We start from the raw sequence: 27,661 nt of genomic DNA on the forward strand, positions 1-27,661 counted from the left end.
AGAACACTCTGTACATAGGTATAGGGAAGCCTTATGAAACTATACCTTATTTTTTGCGGACAATTAAAAAATGCAATACAATACAGGGTGTTCCATAAGAAAAAATATAACTTTGATACGCCGCCATTTATTGGGACACCCTGTATATTTCAAAATAATTTTAAAATGTAGATTTTATCAACTTACAAACTACTAATTTAAAAAATTTTTCAAATCTTTTACCATTTCGCTGTAATCTTCCGTCCTGTTAGAGGTGACTCACCCTGTATAGGGTAAGCTTAAATAACAAACACGATAGTCCATACCCAGTCTTAGTCCAAAAAAGTTTGTCATTCCCCCAAAAGCTGCTCTCGCGTATTGTACTTTATATATTATACATTCTCTTCGATTTTTTTAATTTCGTCATTTTTTGACGAACTCATCTTTGCTAATGTATGGTTCATAAATAAAACTATGGACTTAAAACATTGTCCTCTTGTCTATGTATTTTAGTTCTTATATAACTAAAAACACAAATGAACAAATATACAGGTTTCTTATTTATTACACAACTCTACAAAACATTCTTTTCCTCGAGATCATTTCATAATGTCCCTATTTATCATGATCCACATATTTATTAAAGTTTGCTTTTGTAGTGGTAGTGCTTACAGAGATGTTTTAGTTTTTATAGAAAAAGTAAATAAGTTCGAATGTTTTAGTAAACGGTTAAATTGAATCCACTGCTAACTTGAGCATGTGTTAATTCAGCATTTGTACATTAAGTTAGGCTCGTTTCACACACTAAGAATTTTCAACGCGCGATGGCTTGAAACGTTCTGTGAAGGGAGAAAGGTTCCATATGATTGCTCGAGCCACCATTGGAATGCCACCGTGCGTTCCAACAATCGCACGTTCAAATTCTTAGCGTGTGAAAGGAGGGTTAGGGTTATTGAAAAAAATTACAAAAGTACAAAATATGTAATACAATATTTGAATATTTTATATGGGAGTAAACCCAATTAATTAATAATAAAAATTCCATTTTCCAAAAAAATTACAAAAGTATAAAATGTGTAGTCGATAAGCATTCATAATTTTAAGATACTTGAATATTATATATGGAAATAAATCCCAATTAATTGTAAAAAGAATTTTTATTGTGTTTCTTTCTGAAATAAAAAATTGCGAAAGAATTTATTTTAACCTATAAATGTTAATTTCAATAGGTGATCCATCATACTAACTTTTATAGGTTACAAAAGCAAACTTTTGATTAAGGGGAACGGAGCAAATGCAAGATTTTCACACATGTCAAAATTTTCAATGTGTTTTAAATGTATACATTTTTTTCGAATCCTGAAAAAACCAATAAATATTTTTGAAAAATTTAAACGCAGAATGAAAGATTACATTATTACCGAGGGCCGAAAGTCCCTGAAAACGTCTATAATGTTTATTTTAACAAGTTATAGGGGTGAAAATAAAAGAGAAACTTTAGTGTGATTTTTAATTGCAAATATTTCATTCAAAAGAAATTTTTTATTTATTTTAAGGCACTTTTGGCCCTTGATAATAAAGTAGTCTCATTCTGCGTTTAAATTGTTCAAAAATACTTATTAGTTTTCTCAGGATTCGAAAAAAAAAAATGAATACATTGAAAATTTTGACATGCGTCAAAATTTTACATTTTGCTCCGTTTCCCTTAATAACTAATTTCAAACACAAAATTAATATTGGATTTTGGTATTATATGATGAAAGAGGTTTGTAACAATTGAAATCAATCTGAATGAATATACAATACATAAATTTACATTATTAATTATGTATTAAATAACGAAATATTCTTATTAACAATGCTTGTTCAAAATCTAGGAGTTTGTATGTTGGGTAATGTGGAACTTGTAGCATGAAACAAGTCAGTGGCATATAAGGTTTAAAAGCAAAATAGCAATAAACAGCTGATATTGACTTAAATATGTTAACAGCTTGATTCTAATTAGCTTAACCTATTCGCTGCCTACCAAAGAGGATGGAACTTGGCTAGGAGAAATTTTGTTGAACGGCACCTGACTGAAGTAACCATATCACTCGCTGGAGCGTGAACGCCACGGGGCCTGATTCTAATTCATTTCGAGGTCGCAATTTAATTTCGACTCAGCCATGACAGTCGCAATTTATAGCGATTCTTATTCATTTCGATATTAGTTCCAACTGGGGATATTAACGTTATCATTTTGACACTGCTCAGAATTTGGGTTGGTCCTCCTGTTTATTGGATTTATTGGCTATGCAACCACCGCAACGTTTGTTGATAGTCTGGACAAATTATCGCAAAAATGTCATTTTGAGAAAAGTTATTTACCAGCTATTTTATTGCTAAAATCGAATCTTAAGATTGCATATTAGGGGAGTGCAATTAGAACGAGAAGATACAATGTTTCGGAAAAAATCAAACAAGGTTATATTTTTCTAAAACTGTTTTTGTTAGTTTATAAATATGTTAAAGTAAAAAGTTCTACTCACAAATTTCGCCGCTAATTGTTTATTAATTGTTTAAACAATAACAATTGTTTTGTATAAATAATGTTAAGAATATGGGTGAATTCAACATTTTATTTTGATAAAAAATGTTTTTATTTTAGTTTTGATTATGCTGAACCCGAATCTGACATTACAATTTGCAAATTCAAAATGGCGGATTCAAAATGGCGGATTTTTTCCTAAAATTACTTAAAAAGCAGTTGTAAAATCAGATTTTTTTTTATAAAACGTGTTTGTTTACGTATATGTGGATATTTTTTAGAGGTTGCTGAACCTGAATCAAATTTTGATAATTTAAATTATAAAATGGCAGATCCAAAATGGCGGATAACTTAAAAAATAGTTGTAAAATCATAATTTCTTTATAAAATGTATTTATTATTACATATATTTATTTTTGAGAGCTTTGATAAACCTAACTTAAATGTTAACATTATAAACTATAAAATGGCGGATTCAAAATGCGGATTTTCTAAAAAGAACATAAAAAAGAACATTTTTCTAAAACATTTATTGTCTTTATTTTTAACAGGTTGTTGAATCTGAATTAAAGATTAAAAATTTAAATTTCAAAATGGCGGATCCAAAATGGCGGATATTTAAATGAAAAACAAGTAGAATCCAATCAAACAAATATGGAATTTCATTCTTAAAAAAAAGATAAACAAATAATTTTCACAAAAATATTAAAAATTAAAATGTATTAGAAAGAAAGAACCAATTATTCAAAATCTATCTCTTCAATATTCAAAAAATTGTTGCAATGGAATCATAAATAAAAAGTTATTCTTAGTACAGAACTCTGCATATTCTAAAACTTTAAATGCAATCATAAAATATCAATTTTTATCAATTTTGTACAAGATATGTCAATAAATAAAAATTTCAGTTAGGAGTAAAATACCTATATTTTTCATAATACTGAAAACTGTTATTATGGAAAGTTGTTCAGAATTAAAAACGATGTGTCAATATGCAATTACACTTTTATGCAATTTTTTTTACATAATACCTCGTATAATATTGATAAAATATAATATTTTATATTTGCATATTAAGTGTTAGACAATGCACAGCTATTTATGACGAATAACTTTCTTCATAAAATTAATAATAAATCAGTTATCATAAATAATAAGTGAAAATTTAATGATGTTTGGTATAATTAATTTGAAACAATATTAAAAAAAACAAATATTCGATTAGAAGGACATAATTACATATTGGAACATAGTTTTTAATTCCAAACAACTTTTCTTTATAAAAAATTTCGATATTGTGAAATATAAAGGTACTTTACTCTTGAGTGAAATTCATATTTTTTGACATACCTCGTACAAAATTAACAAAATTTGATATTTGATGGTTGCATCTTATGTTATATACGATGCAGAGTATTTTATAAAGAATAACTTTTTTTCGTAAAACTGATATTAAAAAAGTTATCAATAGGTTCCAAGTTTCGCAGACATACTGTATGAGCTAAAAAAAATATTTTTTTGTTGAACATTTATTATTTTTGAAGCTTATTATTAAATTAATTTTAGGTAAGTTTTACAGAAAAAAGTTTTATCACTCTGTATATACATTTTTTCAGCTGGTAATTTTCGGTTTTTGTATTACATTTTTGTTATCTTTTTTAGTTCTCTCAAAAAGAAATTGTTTATTTCATTTTTAATCCAAAATAATTCAATGTTTTTTAAATATTACATCCTAGGCTTTAAAAAAATATTAAAAAAATTGTATTAGATTTATTCAAACTTGAGTTATACCGTCTTAAATTGGTGGGAATTCTGTAGAACTACGAAGTTTTCAAAAATTACATTTTTTGAGACAGCGTATTATTTGAATTAAATTTTTGAGATTTTTTTTGAATGAAACATCGTTTAGTAAGATGATTGAGAGGTAAGTTGTGCAAATTTGAGAGCTTTGTAAGTAAAATTGTATTAGTTACACATTTTTAAATCATTTTTAAACAAAATTCATGTAAGTCTCACTTTCCGCCCACACCGTACTTATGTCCATATATTTTATTTCTTTTTATTACAACCATAAGATAGCTTATTTTATCTTCTTCCATGTCCAATTTGTAAAATTTCTTTTGATCCATTAGTTAAAGAATTACATTAAAAAAACTCAACCGTGCACTTCTTCCAACGCTAGTTTACATTGCGCCAATGTGTGTGAGAAGGGTGACTTTAGCGTTATAAATAAAAAATTACAGAAGCTAGAGATTTAATTTTAGAAAAATCTTTATATAAGGTTTTTTTTTGTAAAATTTTCTGAATTTTTCAATGGTCAAGTCAGTTTTTTTCTAAAAATTATATTTTCGGAGTTATTTAAAAAGACATCTAATTTCGTAGTTCATTTGTTTAATAAAAAATGAAGCACCCACTTCTCGAGTAGAACTTTTTGATATGTTGTTTATTAAACATTTCTTAATGAAATTACAAAAAGTTTTATCTTGTTTGATTTTTTTCGAAGTGAAAATCTATAATATGTATTATGTATTAAATATTTAAATTTTAAATATTTAAATATTATAAATTTTCATATATAATATGTATTAGTAATATGGGGTATGACAAGTCCGCAGAAAGTGTGTTATTTTATTTATAAACAAATTAGCACTCCTAAATCTTCTTTTTTTCTTCATTTAGTACTCTGTAACTGCTAAGATTTTTCCTTTAAACCAAAAACACTCAAATAAAAATTTAGTTCTGCACAAAGTTATTTTTTTCCGATTACCTTCAACAAAAATTTTACTCGGAAAATCCGAGTTTTCCCAAAAAAATCTGCAATTTTCAATTAAAATTTTAGGGAAGTAATTACTTGGTGACATGAAAGATTTTTTATAGTAGATTATATATCAGGGAGCGTTCAAGTATTACGTAACGCTATTTTTGAAGAATTTTAACCCCCCCCCTACGTAACGCACTCTTATGGGAGTTTAACTATAGCCCAGTAAATGAACGGGAAATACGGTGATACCGTGTAATTTTAAGGGGCAACTCCGAATTGCATGACAATTTGGATTTAGGTTCTACTTACCCTCCACTTCAAAGTTGAAATTGTGCCGTTGGTTGCTTTTACTTGGGAGGTGATAGTCATCCCTTCTCGGGGATGAAAAAACATATATTCAAAATAAGACCGGAAATGGATAAATTGGCTGATTTTAAGTAACTTTTGTTCTATAGAGTTTTTTATGTAAGTCAATACTTTTCGAGTTATTTTCGATTGAACATGTTTATTTTTCGACAAAAAAACTACGTTTTCGGACGGTTTTCCATAAATAACTCAAAAAGTAAATACTTGATCGAAAAAAATATCCTTAGCAAAAGTGTAGCTTATAAAAAACTGAAAAAAAATGTGTATCAGTAAAGTCTATCAATCAAGTAATAACAAAGTTGTAGCTCATGAAAAATTCGTTCTTGTGCGTCTAATTCCAAATCGAATATTTCAAGGTGAAATCACCGAAAAATTCAGCACTTTTCGGGAATAACCTATTTAAACTTTTTTAAAGTGTTTATAAAAAGCTTTATTAGAATTGTTCATAAAAGATTCTTGCATTAAAAATAAGCGAGTTACGCTCAAAATAAAGTTGGCCCTCTTTTTTTTTGTAAAAAAATCATGCAAATCTCCCTGTGTTTAGCTCCTCAAATGAAATTAATCGCTACCGCTTTACAAACAATTTACTTACTTATCTATTTTTTATATGATCTGTCAGTCTCACCGGTTTAAAGTGCTTATTTTTGAAAGGGTTATAGTTAAAAAAACTTGAACGGGTCACTAATCACGAGTGTATGCAAATTTTGAACAGCCATATCGTAACCAATTTTTGCCTTGCGGAAAAACAAAATGAAACTAGCATATTTATAATAACAAAACCAATATTTTTTTACTCCTTAAGATTTTTCTTATCACTAATATTTTTTAAGTTATTTTGAAAAAAGGAAATTTTTCAAAAATTTTTAGAAAATTTTGTTTTACTATAAAACCAATTTTTTTCAAAAATAAGCACTTCAAGCCAATTAAACTTACAGATCATATAAACAATATACATACAGTTAAAATAAATGGTAAATCGTTAACGATTAATTTTATTTAGGGTGCTAAATAGAGGGAGGTTTTCACAATTTTTTTTACCAAAAAAGGGGCCAACTTTTTTTTCAGTGTAACTCGTTTATTTTTGGTGCTAGAAACTTTTGTAAAAAACAAATATAAATCTTTTTTTTAGTACTTTGAAAATGGTAATAAGCTTTCCCCGAAAAGTGCTTAATTTTTCGGTGATTTCGCGTTGACTTATTCGATTTGGAATTAGACGAATAAGAACGTATTTTTTATGAGCTACAACTTTGCTTTTTCTCAATTTATATACTTTACTGATACACCATTTTTTTTTGTTTTTTTATAAGCTTAGAATATTTTTTCCATAAAATATTTACTTTTTGAGTTATTTGCGAAAAACGCTTTAGTTTTTTTGTCGAAAAATCAACATTTTCAATTGCGAATAACGCGAAAAGTATTGACTTACGTAAAAAACTTTATAGAACTAAAGTTGCTTATAATCGGTCAATTTATCCATTTCCGGGCTTATTTTAAACACCGCGCTTTCACACCCTAACAAGGGGTGACTTTCACCCCCCAAGTGAAAGCAACCAATAGGACAAATTCAACTTTGAAGTGGAGGGTAAGTAGAACCTAAGTCCAAATTTTCATGCAATTCGGAGCTGCCCCTGAAAATTACACTCCAAAACGGTCATTTATTGGACTACTATTACTTAACGCAATTTTTGAAGATTTTTGACCCCCCCCCCCCCCCAACCTGCGTTACGTAATACTTGAACGGTCCCTCAGGAGACCGGCGACAATCTAACCAATAGTTTAGCAATAATATTAAAATATTAATTAAAAAATTTCGGTCGAAATAATAACCAGAAAGATTATGATACACCAGAATAACTATGATTTTCGTATAAAAAAGCACTACATATACCTATTCAACGTACTTTACAGAATTGAAATAGGACTATTTGAGCGATCTCAGGGCACGGCTTCTTCGAAGAAAAAAAAACTCGAATTGAGTGGTTCCAGGTATAACCGGTCAAATTTGACCAGCATTTGCGACAGAGTTATAAACAACAGAATTTCAATCTTTGAACCATTACCTTTTTATTCCGGTCCTTTTTGTACATACAAATTTTCATATCTTCAAGACACTCATAACAAAAAAGATTTATGTCACCAAGTTATTTAATTATTGATAAATAATTACTTCCCTAAAATTTCAGTTGAAAATTAAGAATTTTGTTTGAAAAGCCCGAATTTTCCGAGGAAAATTTCCGCCGAAGGAAATAGGAAAAAAATATCTATGTGCAGAATTAAATTACAGTGAATTTTTATGTGAGTGTTTTTGGTTTAACGTTAAAATCTTCTCAGTTACAGAGCAATAATTGAAAAAAAAATGAAATTAAAAAAAAATTGATTCCAGTATGTCCAGCAATAAAATAGCTGGTACGAATTTTCCTTGTTTTATACTAATTTTCCCAGATTATTACACATCTTTCATCGAGTTGATGATTCACGTTCATTCTCAATTATTATATTTCTAATTTAATACTATTCTATCTACTTCCTCCAAAACCAGCAAATTTCCATAAAACCCAGCCATATTAATACCTTTTGCTTTAGCTTTCCTTGCAAGAAACAAACAAAACACATCTCCTAAACTAAACCTAACCTCGCTTTCGGTCCATTCGCCATTCATTCATGTCCGTGTCACAATAATTTCGACTCGAAATTATAATATCAACCACTTTTTTGGAGTCGCTATTAATTTCGATAAGTCGCTATTTTATGACATCATTTCGTTAGTTCAACTAAAATCCACAACGCTCGCACAATCGCATTTCAACGTCGCCATATTGATTGCGACTTGTTTTGAGTCGAAATTTGAATTAGAATCAGGGCCCTGATTGAAGTAACGATATCATGTGCTGGCGCGTGATCGGCAGCGAATGTGTTAAAGTTCGTACATTATAAACTAACGGTACTACAAATTTATTAAAACAAATTCTCAAGCATACAAATTGTAATTTGTATTTTTTCAGTAACTGTATTCTGTAAAAAGAAAAGACAGAGCTGGAAGTACAGATATATGACGGAGATGCAAGGTGGATAACATTAATAACTGGGTAACCGACAGAAGAGTAGAATGGAATGACCACATAAGCCGAATGACAATAAATAGAGTAGTAAGGACGGCGTGAGACGGTTCCCCAATAGGAAGACGATCAGTGGGAAGACCACGAAAACGACAGAATGACAACTTACTGGAGGCACATTGCAAAAACGACAGAGTCATACAGATTCTACACAAAAAGAAGAAGAAGGAGTAAAAAGTAAAACTGTATTTTAAATTTTACTGTCACTTAGAAAATTGTTAAGGTTATACACAAAAGATCTTGTCAGGTCCAGGCTATCTTCATCCTTGATACTGCTGGTCTAAACAGCTCAACAGAGTTGCAATTATTGTACTATTGTCTCAAATTGTTTAGCCAGGATATACGTCGTCGACCTATGCTTCTTCCACCCATTATCTTTTCCTGCGCAAAATAAAGCGCAAAAAATGGGTCCTATCCTATATTACTACGTTGCTGCGTGATATTTTACAGGTCAGTCTCGCCATCCACTACAGTCACCGCGGGACCCATTTTCGCGCTTTATTTTACTGCTCTTACAGCGCTGTAAATTGTCGCTTGTCTGGCCGTAGCCTCAGCTTTCATGACATGATCCACATACTGCAATTTTCTTCACATGATAGTCTTCAATAGACTATAAAACTTCATATGATATTATAATTACAATTATCCGATGATTTATTTTTAGGTATATTGTCAAAAACCTATTTAGGCCTCTGAGGAGAGAAAATAAATAAACCCCCTGACGAAATAAAAATAAAACATAGAAGGATGAATGTGCAACAGTGAGAGTGAAAGATGTATGCCCGAGGAAGAGACAAAATCGCTTAACAATTAGGTAGAAACGCTTTGCACAACTAATTATTTTAGTTTAAGAGCGTAAGCGCAAAATTTCTGAGAAAACTAATAAGTATTTTTAAAAAATTTAAACGCAGAATGAAAGATTACATTATTACCAAGGGCCGAAATTCCCTTAGCATAAATAAAATGTTTCTTTTCAAATGAGATATTTGAAATCTAAAATCACACTAAATTTGCTCTCCTTTTTCATCCCTGTAACATTAAAATAAACATAGAAGTTTTAAGGAGCTTTCGGCCATCGGTAATAATGTAATTCGAAAAAAAATTAATGCATTTAAAAAGCATTGGCCCGAAATTTTGCGTTTACACCCTTAAGGTAAATTGTTAACAGTTTAAACTGCTTTTGATGATTAAGGGGCTTTAATCATGTATCAATTTCGAAAAAAAAAACTATTTATTTTGAAATTTATTGTGACTTTTATGGTATTAAGGTTCTACATTTTTTTTGCTTTATAAATGCACTCTCTAAATACATGCAAAAAAAATTAATTTTCAACATCTTATAAATTCAAAATGGCCGATTTCCTGTGACCGTCTCAAAATTGACGGCGACCATGAATTTGTACTTCTTAGGAATTACATATCGGAAACATAATATTCATAAAGATTTATTTTTAGTATACTATGGTTTGTTTTTAAACCAGGAGGAGTAAACTAAAAAGACAGATTCACACCCAATAAAGTTACTAGAAAAGTCACCAAATACATCTTCTTTTTTGGTTGATCAAATCGGCCTTCGACGGTAATTCATAAATATTATATATACTAAGGATTTCCAAGTTTTCACTGTATTCCTTCACTCAACCGTTCTCTCCAGCTCTTTCTGTCTTGCCAGTCCTCTTCCTGTAGATTTCTTCTCTCCATTGATTCGTCTACTTCATCTCTGAAGGATCTTCGGGGTCTGCCTCTCTTCCTTTTTCCTATCGGGCTCCACTCTGTTATTCGGTTTATCCACCGATTTTGGTTTGCTCTTCTGACATGTCCGTACCGTAAATATTATATTATACCACTAATAGCTAAAGTTTCCTAAAAATAAATGTTTTCAACGAAAACTTTTCGTTTATAAATTCGCAAAGTCTGTGTGTTATTGCGTCGCCGCTCCTGCAATACTTAGAGCAGATTTATCGATGGATTCTTATGTAGTTTTGTGTTCTGAATCCAAATCTGAAAACGGCATTTTTATATCTCTAACCGACTTCGAGATAATCGACCTCAAACTCTAATATGTGACGTCACAATCCTTTTATTTTCCGCCGAGACACTAAACGTCAGCTGAAATCGTTTATGGTAAGTAGGCTAGTTTTTTTTTGATCTGAATTTGTTAAGCAAAGCATAGGAGTTTGACATTTCGTGAATGTCAAACTAAATTTTAAATTAAGTATTAATAAAATATCAATGACATTTGATAGTGAATTTATTTATTTTATAAAATAAATAAGATGTTCAAAAATACAGTTTGAGTATATTTTGAAAGCAATAATTTATTAACTTTAAAAGGGTTTATACGAGTATACCCTTTAATGGGACTACCTAATGATTCCATTTGTTATGAAATGAAAACTGTTATTATAGTCGGTTCGCTAAACTCAGACACAACTGGCTAGTGATTTTAGTAGGTAATTTCTTTGTTTTTTGCCAATTTTGCCGAAATTGGCAAAATTACTGACTAAAATCACTAGCCAATTGTGTCTGAGTTAAGCGAACCGAATATATGAAATGTTGTTTGGAATAAAAAATTATGGTCTTATATGTGCAATTACATCCTTCTAATGGAAAAAAATATTTGAAGATTTTTCTAAAATTATGGATACCAACTACATTTTCATTTATAACTCTTTTATTTTTAATTTGACGAAGAAAAGTTATTCTTCATAAAAAACTCTTCTTGGTCTACGATTTATGATGCAACGATCATATATCAAATTGTATTAATTTTATACGAGGTATATAAAAAATATGAATTTCGATCAAGAGTAAAGTACCTTTATAATTCACAACATTTAAATTAGAATGATATAATTGCACATTAAAACATAATTTTTAATTCTGAACAACTTTTCATAATAGCAAATTTTCCATATTATGAATTAAAATACGTAAATAAACAAAGTTTTCGTTATGATAATGCTCGCATTTTCAGCTTGTTTTATATAAAAACAGACTATAAATCTAAAAATTAAAGGAATAACGAAGAAAACATAAAAAATCGCTAATATAACTTAATTAACCTATGAAATGCCAATACATAATGTCAAAGTTTCATAAATGTCATTAGTAGTGTCCAAATTTTATAACAGTAAACTTGCCTGGGGTTGGACCAATTACAAACAAAAATTTACGGGGCGGTAAACTTAAATTACTCCTCCTGGCTTAAAAACAAACCATAATCACGAGAAACATCGATTTTTTTTAAAATCACTTTTTTACATACGGCGACGATTTCTGAACAACTATTTGACCGATCCTTCTGAAATTTTAACCAATTATATGTCATACATTTGATTATCGCGTGAACTAAAATAAGGCTATAATTTTAATTTCTTCTTCTTCCTTCTCTATAGACATGACTTTGTTTTTTCAATGTGCCTCCAGTAAGTTGTCATATCAATTTCATGGTCTTCCAACTGATCATCCTCCTATAGGGCTTTTCATCGACTGTCATTTGTTTCGAGCTTCTGTCATGTGTCACATAATATTAATATATCTACGCCATACGTCTTTGGTTTGTATCATTGGTATATATCAATAACGTATGACATAGATATATTAATATTATGTGACACATGACAGAAGCTCGAAACAAATGACTGTGAATGAAAAGCCCTATTGGGAAACCGTCTCTCGCCGTCCTTACTACTCTATTTGTTGTCATTCGGCTTATGTGGTCATTCCATTCTACTCTTCTGTTTCTTACCTCGTTCTTAATGTTAAACGTCGTATATCTGTACTTCTACCTCTGTCCCATATTGTCTTGTCATCAATTTTTCGAAGGATTTTCATCTCTGCTGTTTCTAGCATTATTTTCGTCCTCTTTGTGTTTCTGCCGCATCTGTCATTATTGGTCTGATGACTGTTTTGTAGATTCTACCTTTCATTTCTTTTCCGATAGTTTTATTTCTCCCTATTGTGTCATTCAGGCAACCTGCGGCTTTGTTTGCTCTATTCACTTGATCTTCCACTTCCGTTTCGCACTTTCCGTAACTAGATAGTGTGATGCCTAGACATTTAAATTCCATTACCTGTTCTAGTATCTGACCCTCCAGTTCTAATTTACAGCTTATTGGATTTGCTGTTATAACCATGCATTTTGTCTTTTTTGGGAAAATTGACATGTTAAATTTTCTGGCGGTTATATTAAATTGTTGCAGGACACATAAATCATCTTCACTTTGAGAGATTAGTATTGCATCGTCTGCATAGCCGATTATTTCAAGTTGTTTTTCTCCCATTTGGTATCCTTTTTTAATTCTTACTTTTTTTTATTATTTCATCCATGATCAGGTTGAACAATAAAACACTCAGGGAATCCTCCTATCTTATCCCATTGCCAAAATTTTAATTTATTCTAGCTTTTTCAGTTGTCAAACTGTCAACAGTTGCAAAACATCGAAAATTTGTCTTTGAACTGCTGCCATTCAGTCTTTTTTTTAGTCCATTCTGAATTTGGTTTAGTACAAAATCATGGTCTACGTCAATTTTGGGACAGTCACAGGAAATCAGCCATTTTGAATTTATAATATAATGAAAATCAATAGACAAATTTTTTTTGCATATTTTAATAGTGCCTTAAGCCAAAAAATGTAAACTTTATATACCATAAAAGTCACACAATAAATTCCAATAAATAGTTTTTTTCGAAATTAATACATAATAAACCCCGGTTAATAGAAAGAGAAAACTTAATGACGTACATTAAAGACAAAATATGCAGATACAACTTATTTTACTAAACATTACATGTTTTAAATAAAAAAAAATCGTTCACGCAAACTTCTTATCACCAAGAATATGACCGATCACACTTTTTACTAATAGTTCAAGAATCTTTATGAAATATTTTACTATATCATGTATAACATAAAAAATCTAGTATTATCAGAAGCCACCTCTAAATCCTCCTCTAAAGTCACCTCTAAAGTTACCACCGCCTCCTCTCGGGAAGAATCCTCTATTGTTGCCTCGGTTTCCTCCTCTTGATCTGCCTCTTGAATTTCCTCTAAAATTGCCGCCACCGAAATTTTGATCTGAGTTGAAATTATTAAAACCCTGGCCCCCTCCTCGACCCCTGCCTATAAAAAGAAAATTCGTTTAGTAGTTGGAAAGAACAAAATAATATTTTTTTTTTATTTAGCTTAAGGGGCCATCCTAGTGTAAAAGTACGAAATTCATATACTTTTTTTGTGAATTTCTAAAATAAAATGTACTGTACCAATTGTTTTGAAAATTAGCATGAGCATTTATTATAAAAAGAAGTATATGTAAAACAATATTCATAAAAAAATATTGAAATATAAACGATTTATGCACCATGAAAATAAAAACATATAGCTCCACTGCTGCAGTGATTGGGACTAATAGAGATCCTTAAACATAAAATTTCAAAGTGGGTATTGAAATATAAGTTATTTCCTATACCATCAACTAGGATTTTTAAAAAATATTAAAATTTGGAAAAATAAAGAACTGTTTTTTTTTGAATTTTTTTTTAAATTAGTCATTTTCAGTTTCAAAAACCGCCAAATTGACATTTTTTATCCGATCAAAAAACCTTTAGTTGGTAGTATAGAAAATAACTTATATTTCAATAATAATTTTGAAATTTTATGTATCAGGATCTCTATTATCCCAATCACTGCAACAGTGGAGCTATGTTTTTATTTTCACGGTGCCAGTTGATGGCGCATAAATCGTTTAATTTTCAAGATTTTTTTATGAAAATTGTTTTACATGTACTTCTTTTTATAATAAATGCTCATGCAAAATTTTTAAAACAATTGATACAGTACTTTTTATTTTAGAAACTCCCAAAAAAGTATATGAATTTCGTACTTTTACACTAGGATGGCCCCTTAATGCCGACAACTAATGGCCATTGGCAAGGTACAGTGGATTTTTCCAATCAGGTACCTAGTGTAATATGTAGTGTGTGTGTGTGTTGAGTAAAGTGTGTGTCTTGTTACTTAGCAAAGTCGACGTCATTGTCTTTGCAAAGAGACGCTAATTGTATACCGATCCCACAAGGATAGAAACAATTTTCACTTATTAATCTTTAATAAATGAAAAATCCTCCAATCAGGTGAGATTCGAACCAAAGGTAGACGCTCTTACCAAAATAATAAATTATATGATGAACAGATACCACTAATGCATTCCACAATATGTTTGATGCTACATTTCAAACTAATACTATATTTTTCCTAAGAGTGTATGTATTATAAAAACATAATAAAGACATTAGTCTTGTTGTGTATACTAATGGAGGTATGTATTTATTTATTTATAAAGTTCAAAGCCTTGAAGGCCTAGGGCTAAAATACAATTAAATAAATACATTATATTATAAATTATAATACATCTATATTACAAACTTGTATCAAATGGGGTGTGATTTGTAACGCGATAAAACCTTCGATAATATGCTGGTTGCAAGTGATACAAACGTGTGAAAGATAAGAATTTATTGACTCTAAAACACTAAATTAAACAGTAAAATATAGGATAAGTCCGTTACACGTTGAACTGTCTAAAGTTTGATAAACACGACACGAACCACTTTGAAGAGATGCACGCTAAGGGATTGTTTCACCCATATGACTTGGCCGTGGTGTTTGAAGACTCGATGAATGCTTTAAGAACCTTTCTTGGCTATTACTTCTTGGCGACTGCCTTTATCGTATGATGATATTATGTGGATATATCGGTATAAAAATACCACGTCTGCACGTCATAAGAAAAGGCATTAAATTAAAATAGAGTCGAAGAGGGCATAAACATGACCCCCGCCTTGGCAAACACTGCCAACAAATACCGCTAAACAACTGTTCAAATGTCTTAACTAACTTAGTCCGAAATAGGCAACGGACACACTTTGGCGAAGGAACGAGTAATAATACCATTGTCTGTCTTTATCTTGAAAACTGTTGCTACACCATCGCTGCCGCGTATCAGTTCAATCACTCGACCTAACTTCCACCTTAATGGAGGCAAATTGTCCTCTTTAATAAGGACTAACGCGTTTTCCGTCACTTCATCATGGGTAGTAGTCCACTTGGTACGCTTCTGTAGTTCGGAGAAGTATTCCTTGTTCCAGCGCTCCCATATGTGCTGAGAAAGCTGCTGGATGTGTTGAAATTTCGAGAGACGATTGACTGGAATATGACGAAGATCTGGATCTGGATTGGTAGTAGGCGGTCTTCCGATGAGAAAATGTGCAGGAGTCAAGGGGAGAGATCATTAGGATCACAGGATAAAGGATGAATGGGTCGGGAATTTATTATGGCTTTATTTATTATGGAAAGCTGCTGGATATGTTGAAATTTCGAGAGACGATTGATTGGATTATGACGAAGATCTGGATCTGGATTGGTAGTAGGTGGTCTTCCGATGAGAAAATGTGCAGGAGTCAAGGGGAGAGATAATTAGGATCACAGGATAAAGGATGAATGGGTCGGGAATTTATTATGGCTTCAATTTGCACAAGCAACGAATAAAATTCCTCGAACGTTAGGTGGGCATTTCCCAAGACTCTAATTAATACACTCATATTTTTAAGATAGAACATTTAGAGTTAAACAGGAAGGTGAATATTCAGAATTACGAGCAATGAAAGCAGGAATTCCACAGGGCAGTATTCTGATACCCATACTATATTTATTACATACATGTGACATCCCTGTTACGGAAAATATTAAACTGGCCACATTTGCATTCGACACTAATACTAACAATTGATAAAACATTCGAAGAAACAACTAGACACATCCAAAATGCAGTGAACGAAATAGGCACTTTACAAATTATGGACAGTCGTCAACTTCTAGTCTACAACGAAATTCCCGATATTCTTGGAAACCGTCTCCAATTCAGGTTACTTCCCCTGAAATCCGCTCAAACGCTACATCAAACCAATTTTGACTTTAATGCCTAATGGAGAAAAGAGTAGGAAAGTAAGACAGATCCGCATTACCATAATCTACTGGACATCACAGACAATCCTGACGGATTTGAACGTCGACGTAAGATTTGAGCAGCCATTATTGAATTAGAACAAACAGCGGAAGATGCGCCGACTTCTTCTACAGCTGGGGTAAACTTCCCTGGCCTTCTTGTGACTGAAGCGCTGCAAGACAGGCTATCAGGCACATAGTACAGGATTGCCCACGCAGAGCATACGCAGGCGATCCTACAGACTCTGTAATGGCAACCAAAGAATCAATAGAGTATATAAAAAAACTAGATAAAAAAAGAATGTGTGTACTTTGTACGCACGTAAGAAGTTATACTTCTATTATATGATTTCAACGAAATTAATAAAAGATAAATACAGATTTTTGTTTATATTCGGTTCAGATTTGGACCACCATCTCCATATAGCCATTTCAGCATTCTCATGCCTCATCAGTGAAGCTATGCAGTCACAAATCTGAAGGAATATAAACAATCTGACTTTTTAAAGGAAAAACAATCGCGAAAACAATGGTTCCACCTCTTGAGACGCATTCTAGCGACATCTCTCGTATTAAGAGGAAAACGAAAAGCCCTAGATACAAAGTTTACTACCTTTTAAACAATTAGAATAATTAAAATAAAATACAGTAAACAATATTTTAAATCCAAGACTTTTCGTTAATAATATGCTTTCTGGCTGCATCCCGTATCTCCGGATTTTACAATATATAATCACAGAGACGACGAAAATAGGAGAAAGCAAAAAGGACACTTAGGCCACGCATTTACCTTCTCTTCGTCTAGGAAAAGGACCGAAAGACAGTTTCTAAATACTCAGAACTGAGTAAAAATGGAAAAGATAAATGCAGATTTTTGTTTATATTCGGTTCAGATTTGGACCACCATCTCCATATAGCCATTTCAGCATCCTCATGCCTCATCAGTGAAGCTATGCAGTCACAAATCTGAAGGAATATAAACAATCTGACTATTTTAAGGGAAACCATCGCGAAAAAAACCATTAATATACTTTAAACAGTTTATTTATATTTTATTTAAATATTAAACTCATAAAATGTATAAAAAAAAAAATAAAAAAAGAAAAATTTGCATCGGGGATCAAACCCGCTTATGTTAGGGTGATTTGGTTGTAAATCAAAGCGCCTTAGCATTTAGCTACGCCCGTCATGTGGGAATATAGACCAACTGAACGTTTTAAACTTTTTGTCAGTTCTGAATTTATTCAAATTAAAATACAACAAAACAGAGTAAGAAAATATATATTCTATGAAGATTGGTAGAAATTTTGTTGGTAATCAAATTATGTAAATCAAAGCATTACCTACAAGGTAGGTACTTACATTTTCTAAATTATATAAATTACATATTTCATAAATTTTAATAGGATTAAAACCTTTGATCCCGGCGCAGTCGCATTACAACTTTGTTCTGATTGGATGTTCAAATGACATGACAAAAATTATTCAATATGGCAGCTGTGGTACAGCTGTGGGACTGTGGTTTGGATATGTATGGTTGTTGCGTTTTAAAATTTGTAGGAAGATAAACAACAAACAAAAAGTTAGTTAATGGTTATACTGCCTTTTTAAATAGTTTTCATATTATATTTTTGGACTTAAGAAGAGATGATTGTTGCATGCCAATGTGAAAGCCCATCAAACTGTGACTAGTATGAGTGCCGCAAAATTACTGATAAAAAACCTATTAGCTCGTAGGCGTAGAGAACTGTGTATCTCGCTTATTCAAAGCTAAAGAATCTTACACTGGTAAGTGTTTTAAAAATAGTTGATAAAATTTTGTTATATTTGAACATAATCTCGAGCCGCTTAAAAGATGGAATTCAACGTCGCGTGATCAGTAAATGCCAGCATCGATGGGACGTTCGAAGCCAGACCTTCTAAGAACTGTTTACACCGTCATTATTTGTGTTTCGCACTTCCGGTGGTGAATTTCGTTAGGCAGTGCTTAAAATTTGGTTTTGTTGAGCGGTGTAAACGTGGGAAAAGTGGTGACATCGGGAGAGGAACGATTAAGAGTGCGTGCCGTTCACGTGATCAGTCCATCTTTTCAGCCGGCTAGACTTTAGCCACTTTGCACGATGCAAGTGATTGCGAAATTTATTAGTCGTTATACGGGCTCTGATTGGGCGTTGAAATGATCTGTCAATAATAAATAATTGTTCAATATGAAGGTAAACAAATGTATAAATATATTAGTTTTATTGTTGTGAGGACAGAAACAAAAAAGTTTATAATTGTAGTGATTTTTAAATAGTTTTTAAAGCAACAGGTACGTAATAATTGTAAATGTATCATAGGTACCTACATAATTTGATTACCATCAAAATTTCTATCAATATTCACCTAATATATTGTTTTCTTACTCTATGTTTTGTTGTATTTTTTCAATTCTAAATCATTTCAATTCAAAATCAAAATAATTTGATTTACATAATTCAAAAATGTCAAAAGTTTAATCCGTTTAGTTAGTCGATCTTCGCACATAATGACACACTGTCTCCGTGGCGAAGCGTTTAATGCGAGTGAACCCCAATACAACGCCAATACCAGCCCCGCTGGTAAGTTGGTTCAAATCCCAATAGAAACTTATATTTTTTTATTTTTATTATACATTTTATGACTGTAAGTATATTTATTATATAATTTTATTTTCAGCAAATACGTATTTAGTTAAAACATTTTCCGACAATTAATGTTCAGAAATCATTTGTGGCATTTTTAAATGTGTTTGTGTGTGTTTTATTCTTTTATTATTTTAATTTTTGGCAGTTTTAATAAAAATGCTTGAGAAGTAGTAAGTATAAATTAGTTTTATATTTAAATAAAATATAAATAAAAAGTATATATATCATATAATAGAAGTATAACTTCTTACGTGCGTCCAAAGTACACACACATTCTTTTTTTTATTACAATACTGAAACATTTACAATTACGTACCTGTTGCTTTTAAAAACTCTTTAAAAAGTCACTACAATTATAAACTTGCTTTTGTCTCTGTCCTCACAACAATAAAAACTAATATACACAACATTTGTTTACCCATAACCGACATATTGAACAATTGTTGACAGGTCATTGTGATTACCCAATCAGAGCATGTATAACACTTCAGTTGCGCCCAGGACCAAGACTTTTGATGAATTCGCGCACATATAAATTTACTCCCAACTCGTCTAAAGAAGTATAACTCCAAAAACTGGACATCTGTTTGTAACGGTTTGTAAAATGTATAATTGTAAATTACCTACTCTGTGATGTAAGCCATATCCTACATAAATAAACCTTTATAGTTTAAATTAATATTATATAATATAGCAAATTCGAATAAATAAAAAAATGTTCTTATACCTCTTTTAACGAAATTCCCTCTATTGTTGTGTCCCCTTCCTCGGAAACCTTGATTTTTCATATATGGCGGTGGCATCTGAGGAGGAGGTGGTCCCATCCAATTATCGTCTGAACCCCAGTCTTCTCCACCGCTTAGATCTTGGTTGTTTTGCGAATTGTCTAGATCATCATCGGATAGCCAAGGATTCGGCGGTGGGGCAAGAGGCCCAGGCTGTCCCATCATCATTGGTGGAGGATGGAGCGGAGGAGGTGGGGGTAGAGACGTGTTCAATGATGCAGGTATGATTGGCGGAGCTACCAATTCATTAAAATTCATCATTAACGGTGGTGGAACGCTCATAGAATTGTTGCTCAATGAATCTGTAATGTTTAAATGTTAGTACATATACAGTATAATATACTCTTTTGGTTTTAGCTACTATCTAAACTACTACCAGAAAGAGACAAAATTGTTTTAGTGTCAGCTTTCTGGCAATATTCCTACACTCTTAAAAAAGAAATTTTCAGAAATCCGTCTTTTTTTCTTCAAAATAAGTACAAAACTATCGAAGATACGCAAAATTTGTTATATAACAGTATCTTCTGTAAAAAGCCCAATTTTTTGTTTTTTTTTGAGTTACATTTAAGCTTTTTATTTTTTTGAGCTAGATTTTATCCATTAAAAGTTTTTTTTTCAATAAAATGTCAAGTTTTTGGGTTACCGGTGAAAAATCGATTGAAGACAAGAAAAATTGAAATTTTTAATCACAAATATAAATCTATAAGTATCGATTTTTAGAAAAAACTCTATAGAACATTTTTTGTTTAGAATATATTTTTCTATCGATTCTTGAGATTATTTTTGATATAAAGCTTCCAACCCCCCGTTGAGGAAGATTCTACTTCCAAGGTAAAAGCACACTTCGGCATAGGGTAGATTTTAACACCGGAGGCTAATAATTTATTTTTACCGTGGTACACTGGAGTAGATATGAAAAAAGGGGGAAAACATTTAACCCGGTATTATCTGATTTTAATGAATGGAATGCGAGTTAATTTGTATTTTTCTTTACTCGTAATTTTCCTTTTTTAATTTTTTAAAAACATACTCGATTATTTAGGATTAACCACTTGCATCTACATACAGGGTGGGGCATTAGTGTGGCAAAGTCCAATTACTCTTTTGTCGTAAGAGTAAGAATACGAAAAAACGTTATTTAGGTAAAACGTGGGGCAAAGAGAGGATCATAAATAAATATACAGGGCCATCCGTATTGGCAGGGTGACACAAACTTGTTTTTTAAATGGAACACCCTGTATATTTTTACATTTTTGGATTCTACTCGATGTCTTCTTTCCTAAAATATAGGGTTTTGTAATGGTATACGAGCTAGTTTAAAAGATAATTACGATTTTTTGTTAATTTCGTAGCAACATTCACACCCTGTAGAATTCTATAAGAACGATTTTTAATATAGTCCATAAACATTCATAGTATAGCAAAATGTTTAATTTTAGTATACAGGTTTGGTCTAAACTCGGAATGATTATCTTCTGAGTTTTCTTAAATAGAACACCCTGTATTTTGGTATTGTAATGAAATGATATTTTATGGTACTCTTTTATTTCTTAAGCATTCCCTATACCTAAGTGCTTTAGTTTGTGAGTTATTCGTGATTATTTAAGCCAAACATTAATTGCAACAAAAATTACGTGAAATTTTATTAGGTTGCCGTGAAAATAATCAATCAAAAATCATTTTTCGAAAAAAAAAATACATATTAATCTAGACTTATCCTTAATTTATTAATATTTGATGAGATATCCAAATACATTCGTAGTTAAGATTATTGGTGCGTAAAATATTAATAAAAGATACACTATTCTCCCTAGTTGGCTATGACACAAAATTTGCTATAACATTTGACATTATACTATTTTTATAATGTCGTAAGTTACAGTTGCTGTAACTTACCATTACTGTGTTACCATTACTTATATGAATGTTTCTAATGAGGAACTGATTAAAATGGTTTTTGTGCTAGGAGAGTATAACAAAAATGAGCTACTAGCAATTAAAATTCATCATCAGCAATTCACTGACAGATGACAACCAAGAAAAGAAACTTGTGACAGAATAATAAAACTGTTTCAACAGACTAGATACTTAGATTATAAGAAAGGTCGTACTAATATACAGATCCTCAGTGACACTACGGATTACATTTAATCCCTTTTTTTTTCATTTACAATAGTTTTTGTTCGATCAGATTTATCGTAATCTAAGTGTCCAGTCCGTTGAAACCGTTCTAGTACATTTTCAAAAGTTTCTCTTCTTGGTTGTCGTCTCTCAGGGATTTGCTGATGAAAAATTCTTATTGCTAGTAGCACATTTTTGTTCTACTCCACTAGCAAAAAAACCATATTAATCAGTTCCTCATTAGAAAAATTCATATTAGTAATGGCAACAAAGCAACTGGAACTATAAAAATAGTATAATGTCAAATTTTTAAGCAAATTTTGTGTCAACCATCTAGGGAGAATATTGTATGTTTTATTAATATTTTACGCACTAACAATCTTAACTACGAATGTATTTGGATATCTCATCCAATATTAATAAATTAAGGATCAGGCTAGATTATGATTAATTTTTTTTCGAAAAATTATTTTTGATTGAATATTTTCACGGCTACCTAACAAAATTTCACGTAATTTTTGTTGCAATTAATGTTTGGCTTAAAAAATCACGAATAATTTCTAAATTAAAACATTTAGGTATAGGGAATGCTTAAGAAATTAAAAAGAACCATAAAATATCATTTCATTACAATACTAAAATACAGGGTGTACTATTTAAGAAAACTCAGATAATACTCATTCCGAGTTTTGACCAATCTTGTATACTAAAATTAAACATTTCGCTATACTATTAATGTTTGACAATAGTAGACTATATTAAAACTCGTTTGAACTTGAATATAAATTCTGATGTCAAATCACTACAATTCTACAGGGTGTGAATGTTGCTACGAAATTAACAAAAAAACGTAATTATCTTTTAAACTACTCCGTATATTATTACAAGATCCTATATTTTAAGAAAGAAAACATCGAGGAGAATCCAAAAATGTAAAAATATACAGGGTATTCCTTAAAAAAAACATAAGTTTGTATCACCCTGTCAATACGGGTGGCCCTGTATATTTGAAAATATTTTTAAATTATGATCCTCTCTTTGCCCCACCTTTTACCTAAATAACTTTTTTTCGTATTCTTACTCTTACGACAAAAGAGTAATTGGACTTTGTCACACTAATGCCCCACCCGGTATGAGTCTTACCTTCCAGATTATCTGATATATTTCCAAATTCATTGAGGTCGTCGCCATGAGTGAGATCATCTAGGAAATTGTTTGTTTCATCATCAGGTAGTTCAGGTAGCGGTGGGGGTGGTTCTAGCAAAAAGGACTGATCGTCATTTTCACTTCCATCGATAATAACCTGGAAATAATGGTTACGTAAGACTAAGCAAATACACAAAAAAGAAATAGGAGAATAACAAGAGGATTTTTCAGGGCCCCAAAGATATGAAAATCGCAAGGACATAAATCTGGACTAAAAGGAGGATGCTCTAATATCCTCCATTTCTTTCTCTGGTGGGCACTCAACAAAAAAGGAGTCCCGGTAAATATCTAAAGATTGTGAGAGACATGTATGAGGGAGTAACAACTAGTGTTAGGATGGGTGTGTGAGAATCTGATAAATTTCATGTGAAAGTAGAATTGCAGCAAGGCTCGGTTCCTAGTCCTTATTTTATTCTCATTAGTTTTGGATCAGATAACAGCGAAACTGAATAGTGCTTATTGCATTCTAATGATGTAGTGGTAGTAGGAAATAATGAAAAACGAGAAAGCATATATTAAGATGGTTTGGTTATGTTCAACGTCGAGACGTTAATCTCCCAATATAAAGAATTGCTGAACTGCCGGTTCCTGGAAGAAGTAGAGGAGGAAGACTAAAGAATACCTGGTTGGAGGCGCTTAGGCAGAACATGTCGGTATAGAGGGTGTTAAAATACACATTTTAACCAGCGTCCAAAATAATAATTTCAGACGCTCCCTCGTAATACAACCCCTAGATACAGACTCTAGCGGCGTGGATAAGAACTATTTTTTTGCGCGAAGCATGGCTCCTTTCCGATAAGACTTGGCTTCGACCACTTCCGTTTTCGAACTTCAAGAGGTAACAACTACCACTTCTTCTCAATACCGCATTTACCGCTATCAATATCGAATTTACCGCTAAAATACTACCGGTTTACTAAACCAACTAAGCCTTCGAGTTAAACAGTGCGTGTACTATCCGTTGCAAGATAATTCGGATTTATATTTATATCAATTCTATTATCACATTTTAGTATAAATAATATAATTATTCATTTAAAGTGTACTAAGTATGCGGAAGTACGTTTTAAATGAATAATTATATTATTTATACTAAAATGGGATAATAGAATATTAAATAGATATACTGTTATGATCTACTTTTTATTACTTTAATATCAATTTATCTTTATTTGATTACTCCAATTAATTATTTAATCAATTATCCAATTGTCGCAAATCATACAAAATTGAAGTAAAAATCTCAGGGTGCCTTTTTATAATACAAAAAAATATCTAAATTATCTTATGTTATACTTATCTTCTCTCGTGGTTTCAGTATCTCTTAGTTGGTTCTAATCGGGAAAAAATATTAGGAAAAGGAATTAAATAGAAATATAAAATAAGCATACAGAATTGTCTTTTATTATCAAAATCAATACTCTAAAAATTGATTAAATTTAAAACCTGTGGACACAGCTGTCCGAATGAAATTCTTACCACTTAAATTTATTCTAGTTAAAAAAACAATTTATCGGTTTGTTCCCGATGACTTTGATAAAACAAACAAATTTAGGTATTCGCAAAATTACCTATACTTCCTATTTACTTTTTGAAATATTGGAATCTTAATTCATATGCTTTTACTCAAAATTTTAGTTTCCGAACATAAAAATATCTTTCACATAAATTGACTGACCTTTTGCTTCACTCACTCTGATGTCTTCTCTTGACCCAAAACAGCTCTCCCTCGTTGACTATGTTAGGCTACCCATCAAAGCCCTCTCCGTTCTCAAGCTTCAAATCTATCAGCATACCAGCACCAATTCTCCAACAAAACACAAACTCCAAAAATTCTCTCCTCTGCTTCTCACAATAATACAGAATCAAAGAGGTATTTCGTCTCAATTTGATCTGTCTCTCGTTCCACTTTTCAGCTCTATTCTCCACTATCAAAACACCCACTGGTACTTGCTATCTAACTATCCACGAAAACGTTGACTGCTCTTCAGCGATGCCAATAACATAATGAGTTCCTCTTTCCAAAACTATCTCAACATTCAAACAAAACTTTCCCCATTCCAAAGTGCCTAGCCAATCAGAAACATTTATCTCCCCACCTTCCTTTTTTTTTATTTGAAAACAAACAGTCATTCTCTCAAAATATTCCTACCCAAACTTATGACTTTCCGGAAATTATCTAAATATTCCTATCATTAAACAAACATATTTAAAATTCCAAACTTTCTTTACCTTAATTTCCTAAGAACTAATTACTATGGCTATTGGCTTCGTGCATAACAAAACGCCGTTATAATCTCCAAATACCCTGAACAATTATTGTCTATTCATCACTTTCTCCCCTAATTTGTTCTATTTTTCAGGGAAAAAACTTACTAACGATAAATCACTTCTTAAAAACTACTTATAATAAATAGTTACAAATCAATATACAGGGTGGATCAAATTTATGTGCCCGCGTTATATTAAAAAAATTAAAATTTTTATTCTATCTTTGATTGATAGATTGATCCACAATAATACATATAAATCCGAATTATCATGCAACGAATAGTATGTGTTTTTTTAAACAGTTCCCGCAAACCGCATATAATTTTCTTCAAGCAGCTTCACAAGGATATCTGGCCAGATAAGAAGACCAAGAACAGAACCAGAAGAAAACACAAAGCAGGGTGAGTTTGTTTTTCTACCAGTCTATCTACCTATCTTTCAACATGTACAAACTTTAATCGGGATAAAAAAATCGCTTAATGCAAAGTGCGCGCGTCTACTAATTTTATATTTTTTGAATTAGCGCATAGGAAATACTTTTCCGAGATTAATTTAATTACTCTCTCTAAATATTTGTGCAGTATTTTTCTACAGAGGGTTAATGTTGATATTACCCAAAATAGAAACTTATGGAGATATGTAATTTGGGGAAGCCGTCCCCGCATAAGGATAAAAGCCAACAGAATGATGAAGATGTCAGATGGGTTGCATAGTACAGTCTTCGAATAATATTTACCTTTAAATTATCGCTCTTTACTCTATAATTTTCGTCATCGCTCAGATCCATATCGACGTTGTCCGGAGATAGAGGCGGCGAAGGTGCGTCTCTATCCAACAACAACGGCGGTATTTGCTGCTCCTGAAATTTCGGTGGTGGGGGTGGTGGAGGAGGGAGTTTGAGTTGATCTATGTTAAAACCAAATCTGTAGTCTTGGTCGCCGGAGACGTTTGCAGAATCATCGGGCGGCAAGGTTTGGATTCGATTAATCCTGTAATCCTGTTAAAAAAACAATAAAATACATTATTATATTATAAATAGTACATTGTGTACCTATAGGGCAGTCAATGAGGTTATTTGGCTCCGAATTCCATCCTACTACATCGATTTACTTCATATTTTCACAGTAAGTAGAGAAGAGCTCAAGAAACAAAGTCTACCTTACGTTGATGTGCGCTTTTATCTAGGGGGGGTGGTTTCCACCCCTTCTCGGGGGTGGAAAATTTTTTGGTTACAATAACCACGGAAGTAGCTAGAGAACCCAATTCTAAGCAAAAACTGTTCTATAATTTTTTTGACAACGCAATACTTTTTTTGTTATTCGTGGCTGAAAATTTGTCGTTTTCATTGAAAAATGACACCTTTTCAGACGGATTTTTGCGAATATCTTAAAAACTACGCATCTAATGAAAAAAAACTATATAGACCATTTTTGCAGCTTATAAAAAAACAAAGAGATTCGTTCCTTCATAAATCTTCTAGTTATAATATAAAAAGAGGAATGGTAGGTGAGAAGAGTTTGTTTTTTGGTGCATGCTGAAATCGGTGTATTCAACTTGAAATAAAAGAGTAACCTTTTGTAGCTCTTCGAAGGACCTTTAAAATGAGCAATATTAAATGTCGATTACATCCAAACTAAGCGAGATAATGCTGCAAAAAATTTGATGACTAATGTATTTTAGGAAAAAATGAGAAGTATATTTAACCCCTCATCCATCAGAATTTAAATGCATCGATTTCCTTCTACAAAACTTTTTATTATAGTGTTATTTCTATACTCAAAAAGTTAAACGGGTTTAAAATGAATGGTTTTTGAAAAAAATCAGATCAAATTATAGAACGCATTTTTAAATTTTCTTAAA

At 31.5% G+C, this 27,661-nt stretch overlaps 1 protein-coding gene across 2 annotated transcripts in view; it reads right to left on the reverse strand.

The window, feature by feature from the left end:
* Positions 1 to 459: 459 nt before the first annotated feature.
* The window catches only part of LOC114345346 (regulation of nuclear pre-mRNA domain-containing protein 2), a 76,725-nt gene continuing 49,523 nt past the window's right edge, over positions 460 to 27,661 (reverse strand). For both annotated transcript variants that reach the window (XM_050643416.1, XM_050643415.1), the window contains 4 exons: positions 26,538 to 26,798; positions 23,468 to 23,627; positions 20,146 to 20,505; positions 460 to 13,875 (listed from right to left, as the gene is read on the reverse strand). In XM_050643416.1, the coding sequence (XP_050499373.1) occupies positions 13,682 to 13,875; positions 20,146 to 20,505; positions 23,468 to 23,627; positions 26,538 to 26,798 (975 nt within the window). In that variant the 3' untranslated portion in view covers positions 460 to 13,681. The remainder of the gene's footprint in view (positions 13,876 to 20,145; positions 20,506 to 23,467; positions 23,628 to 26,537; positions 26,799 to 27,661) is intronic.

This window comes from Diabrotica virgifera, chromosome 2, assembly GCF_917563875.1.
Source record: "Diabrotica virgifera virgifera chromosome 2, PGI_DIABVI_V3a".
NCBI classification, from domain to species: Eukaryota; Metazoa; Arthropoda; class Insecta; order Coleoptera; family Chrysomelidae; genus Diabrotica; species Diabrotica virgifera.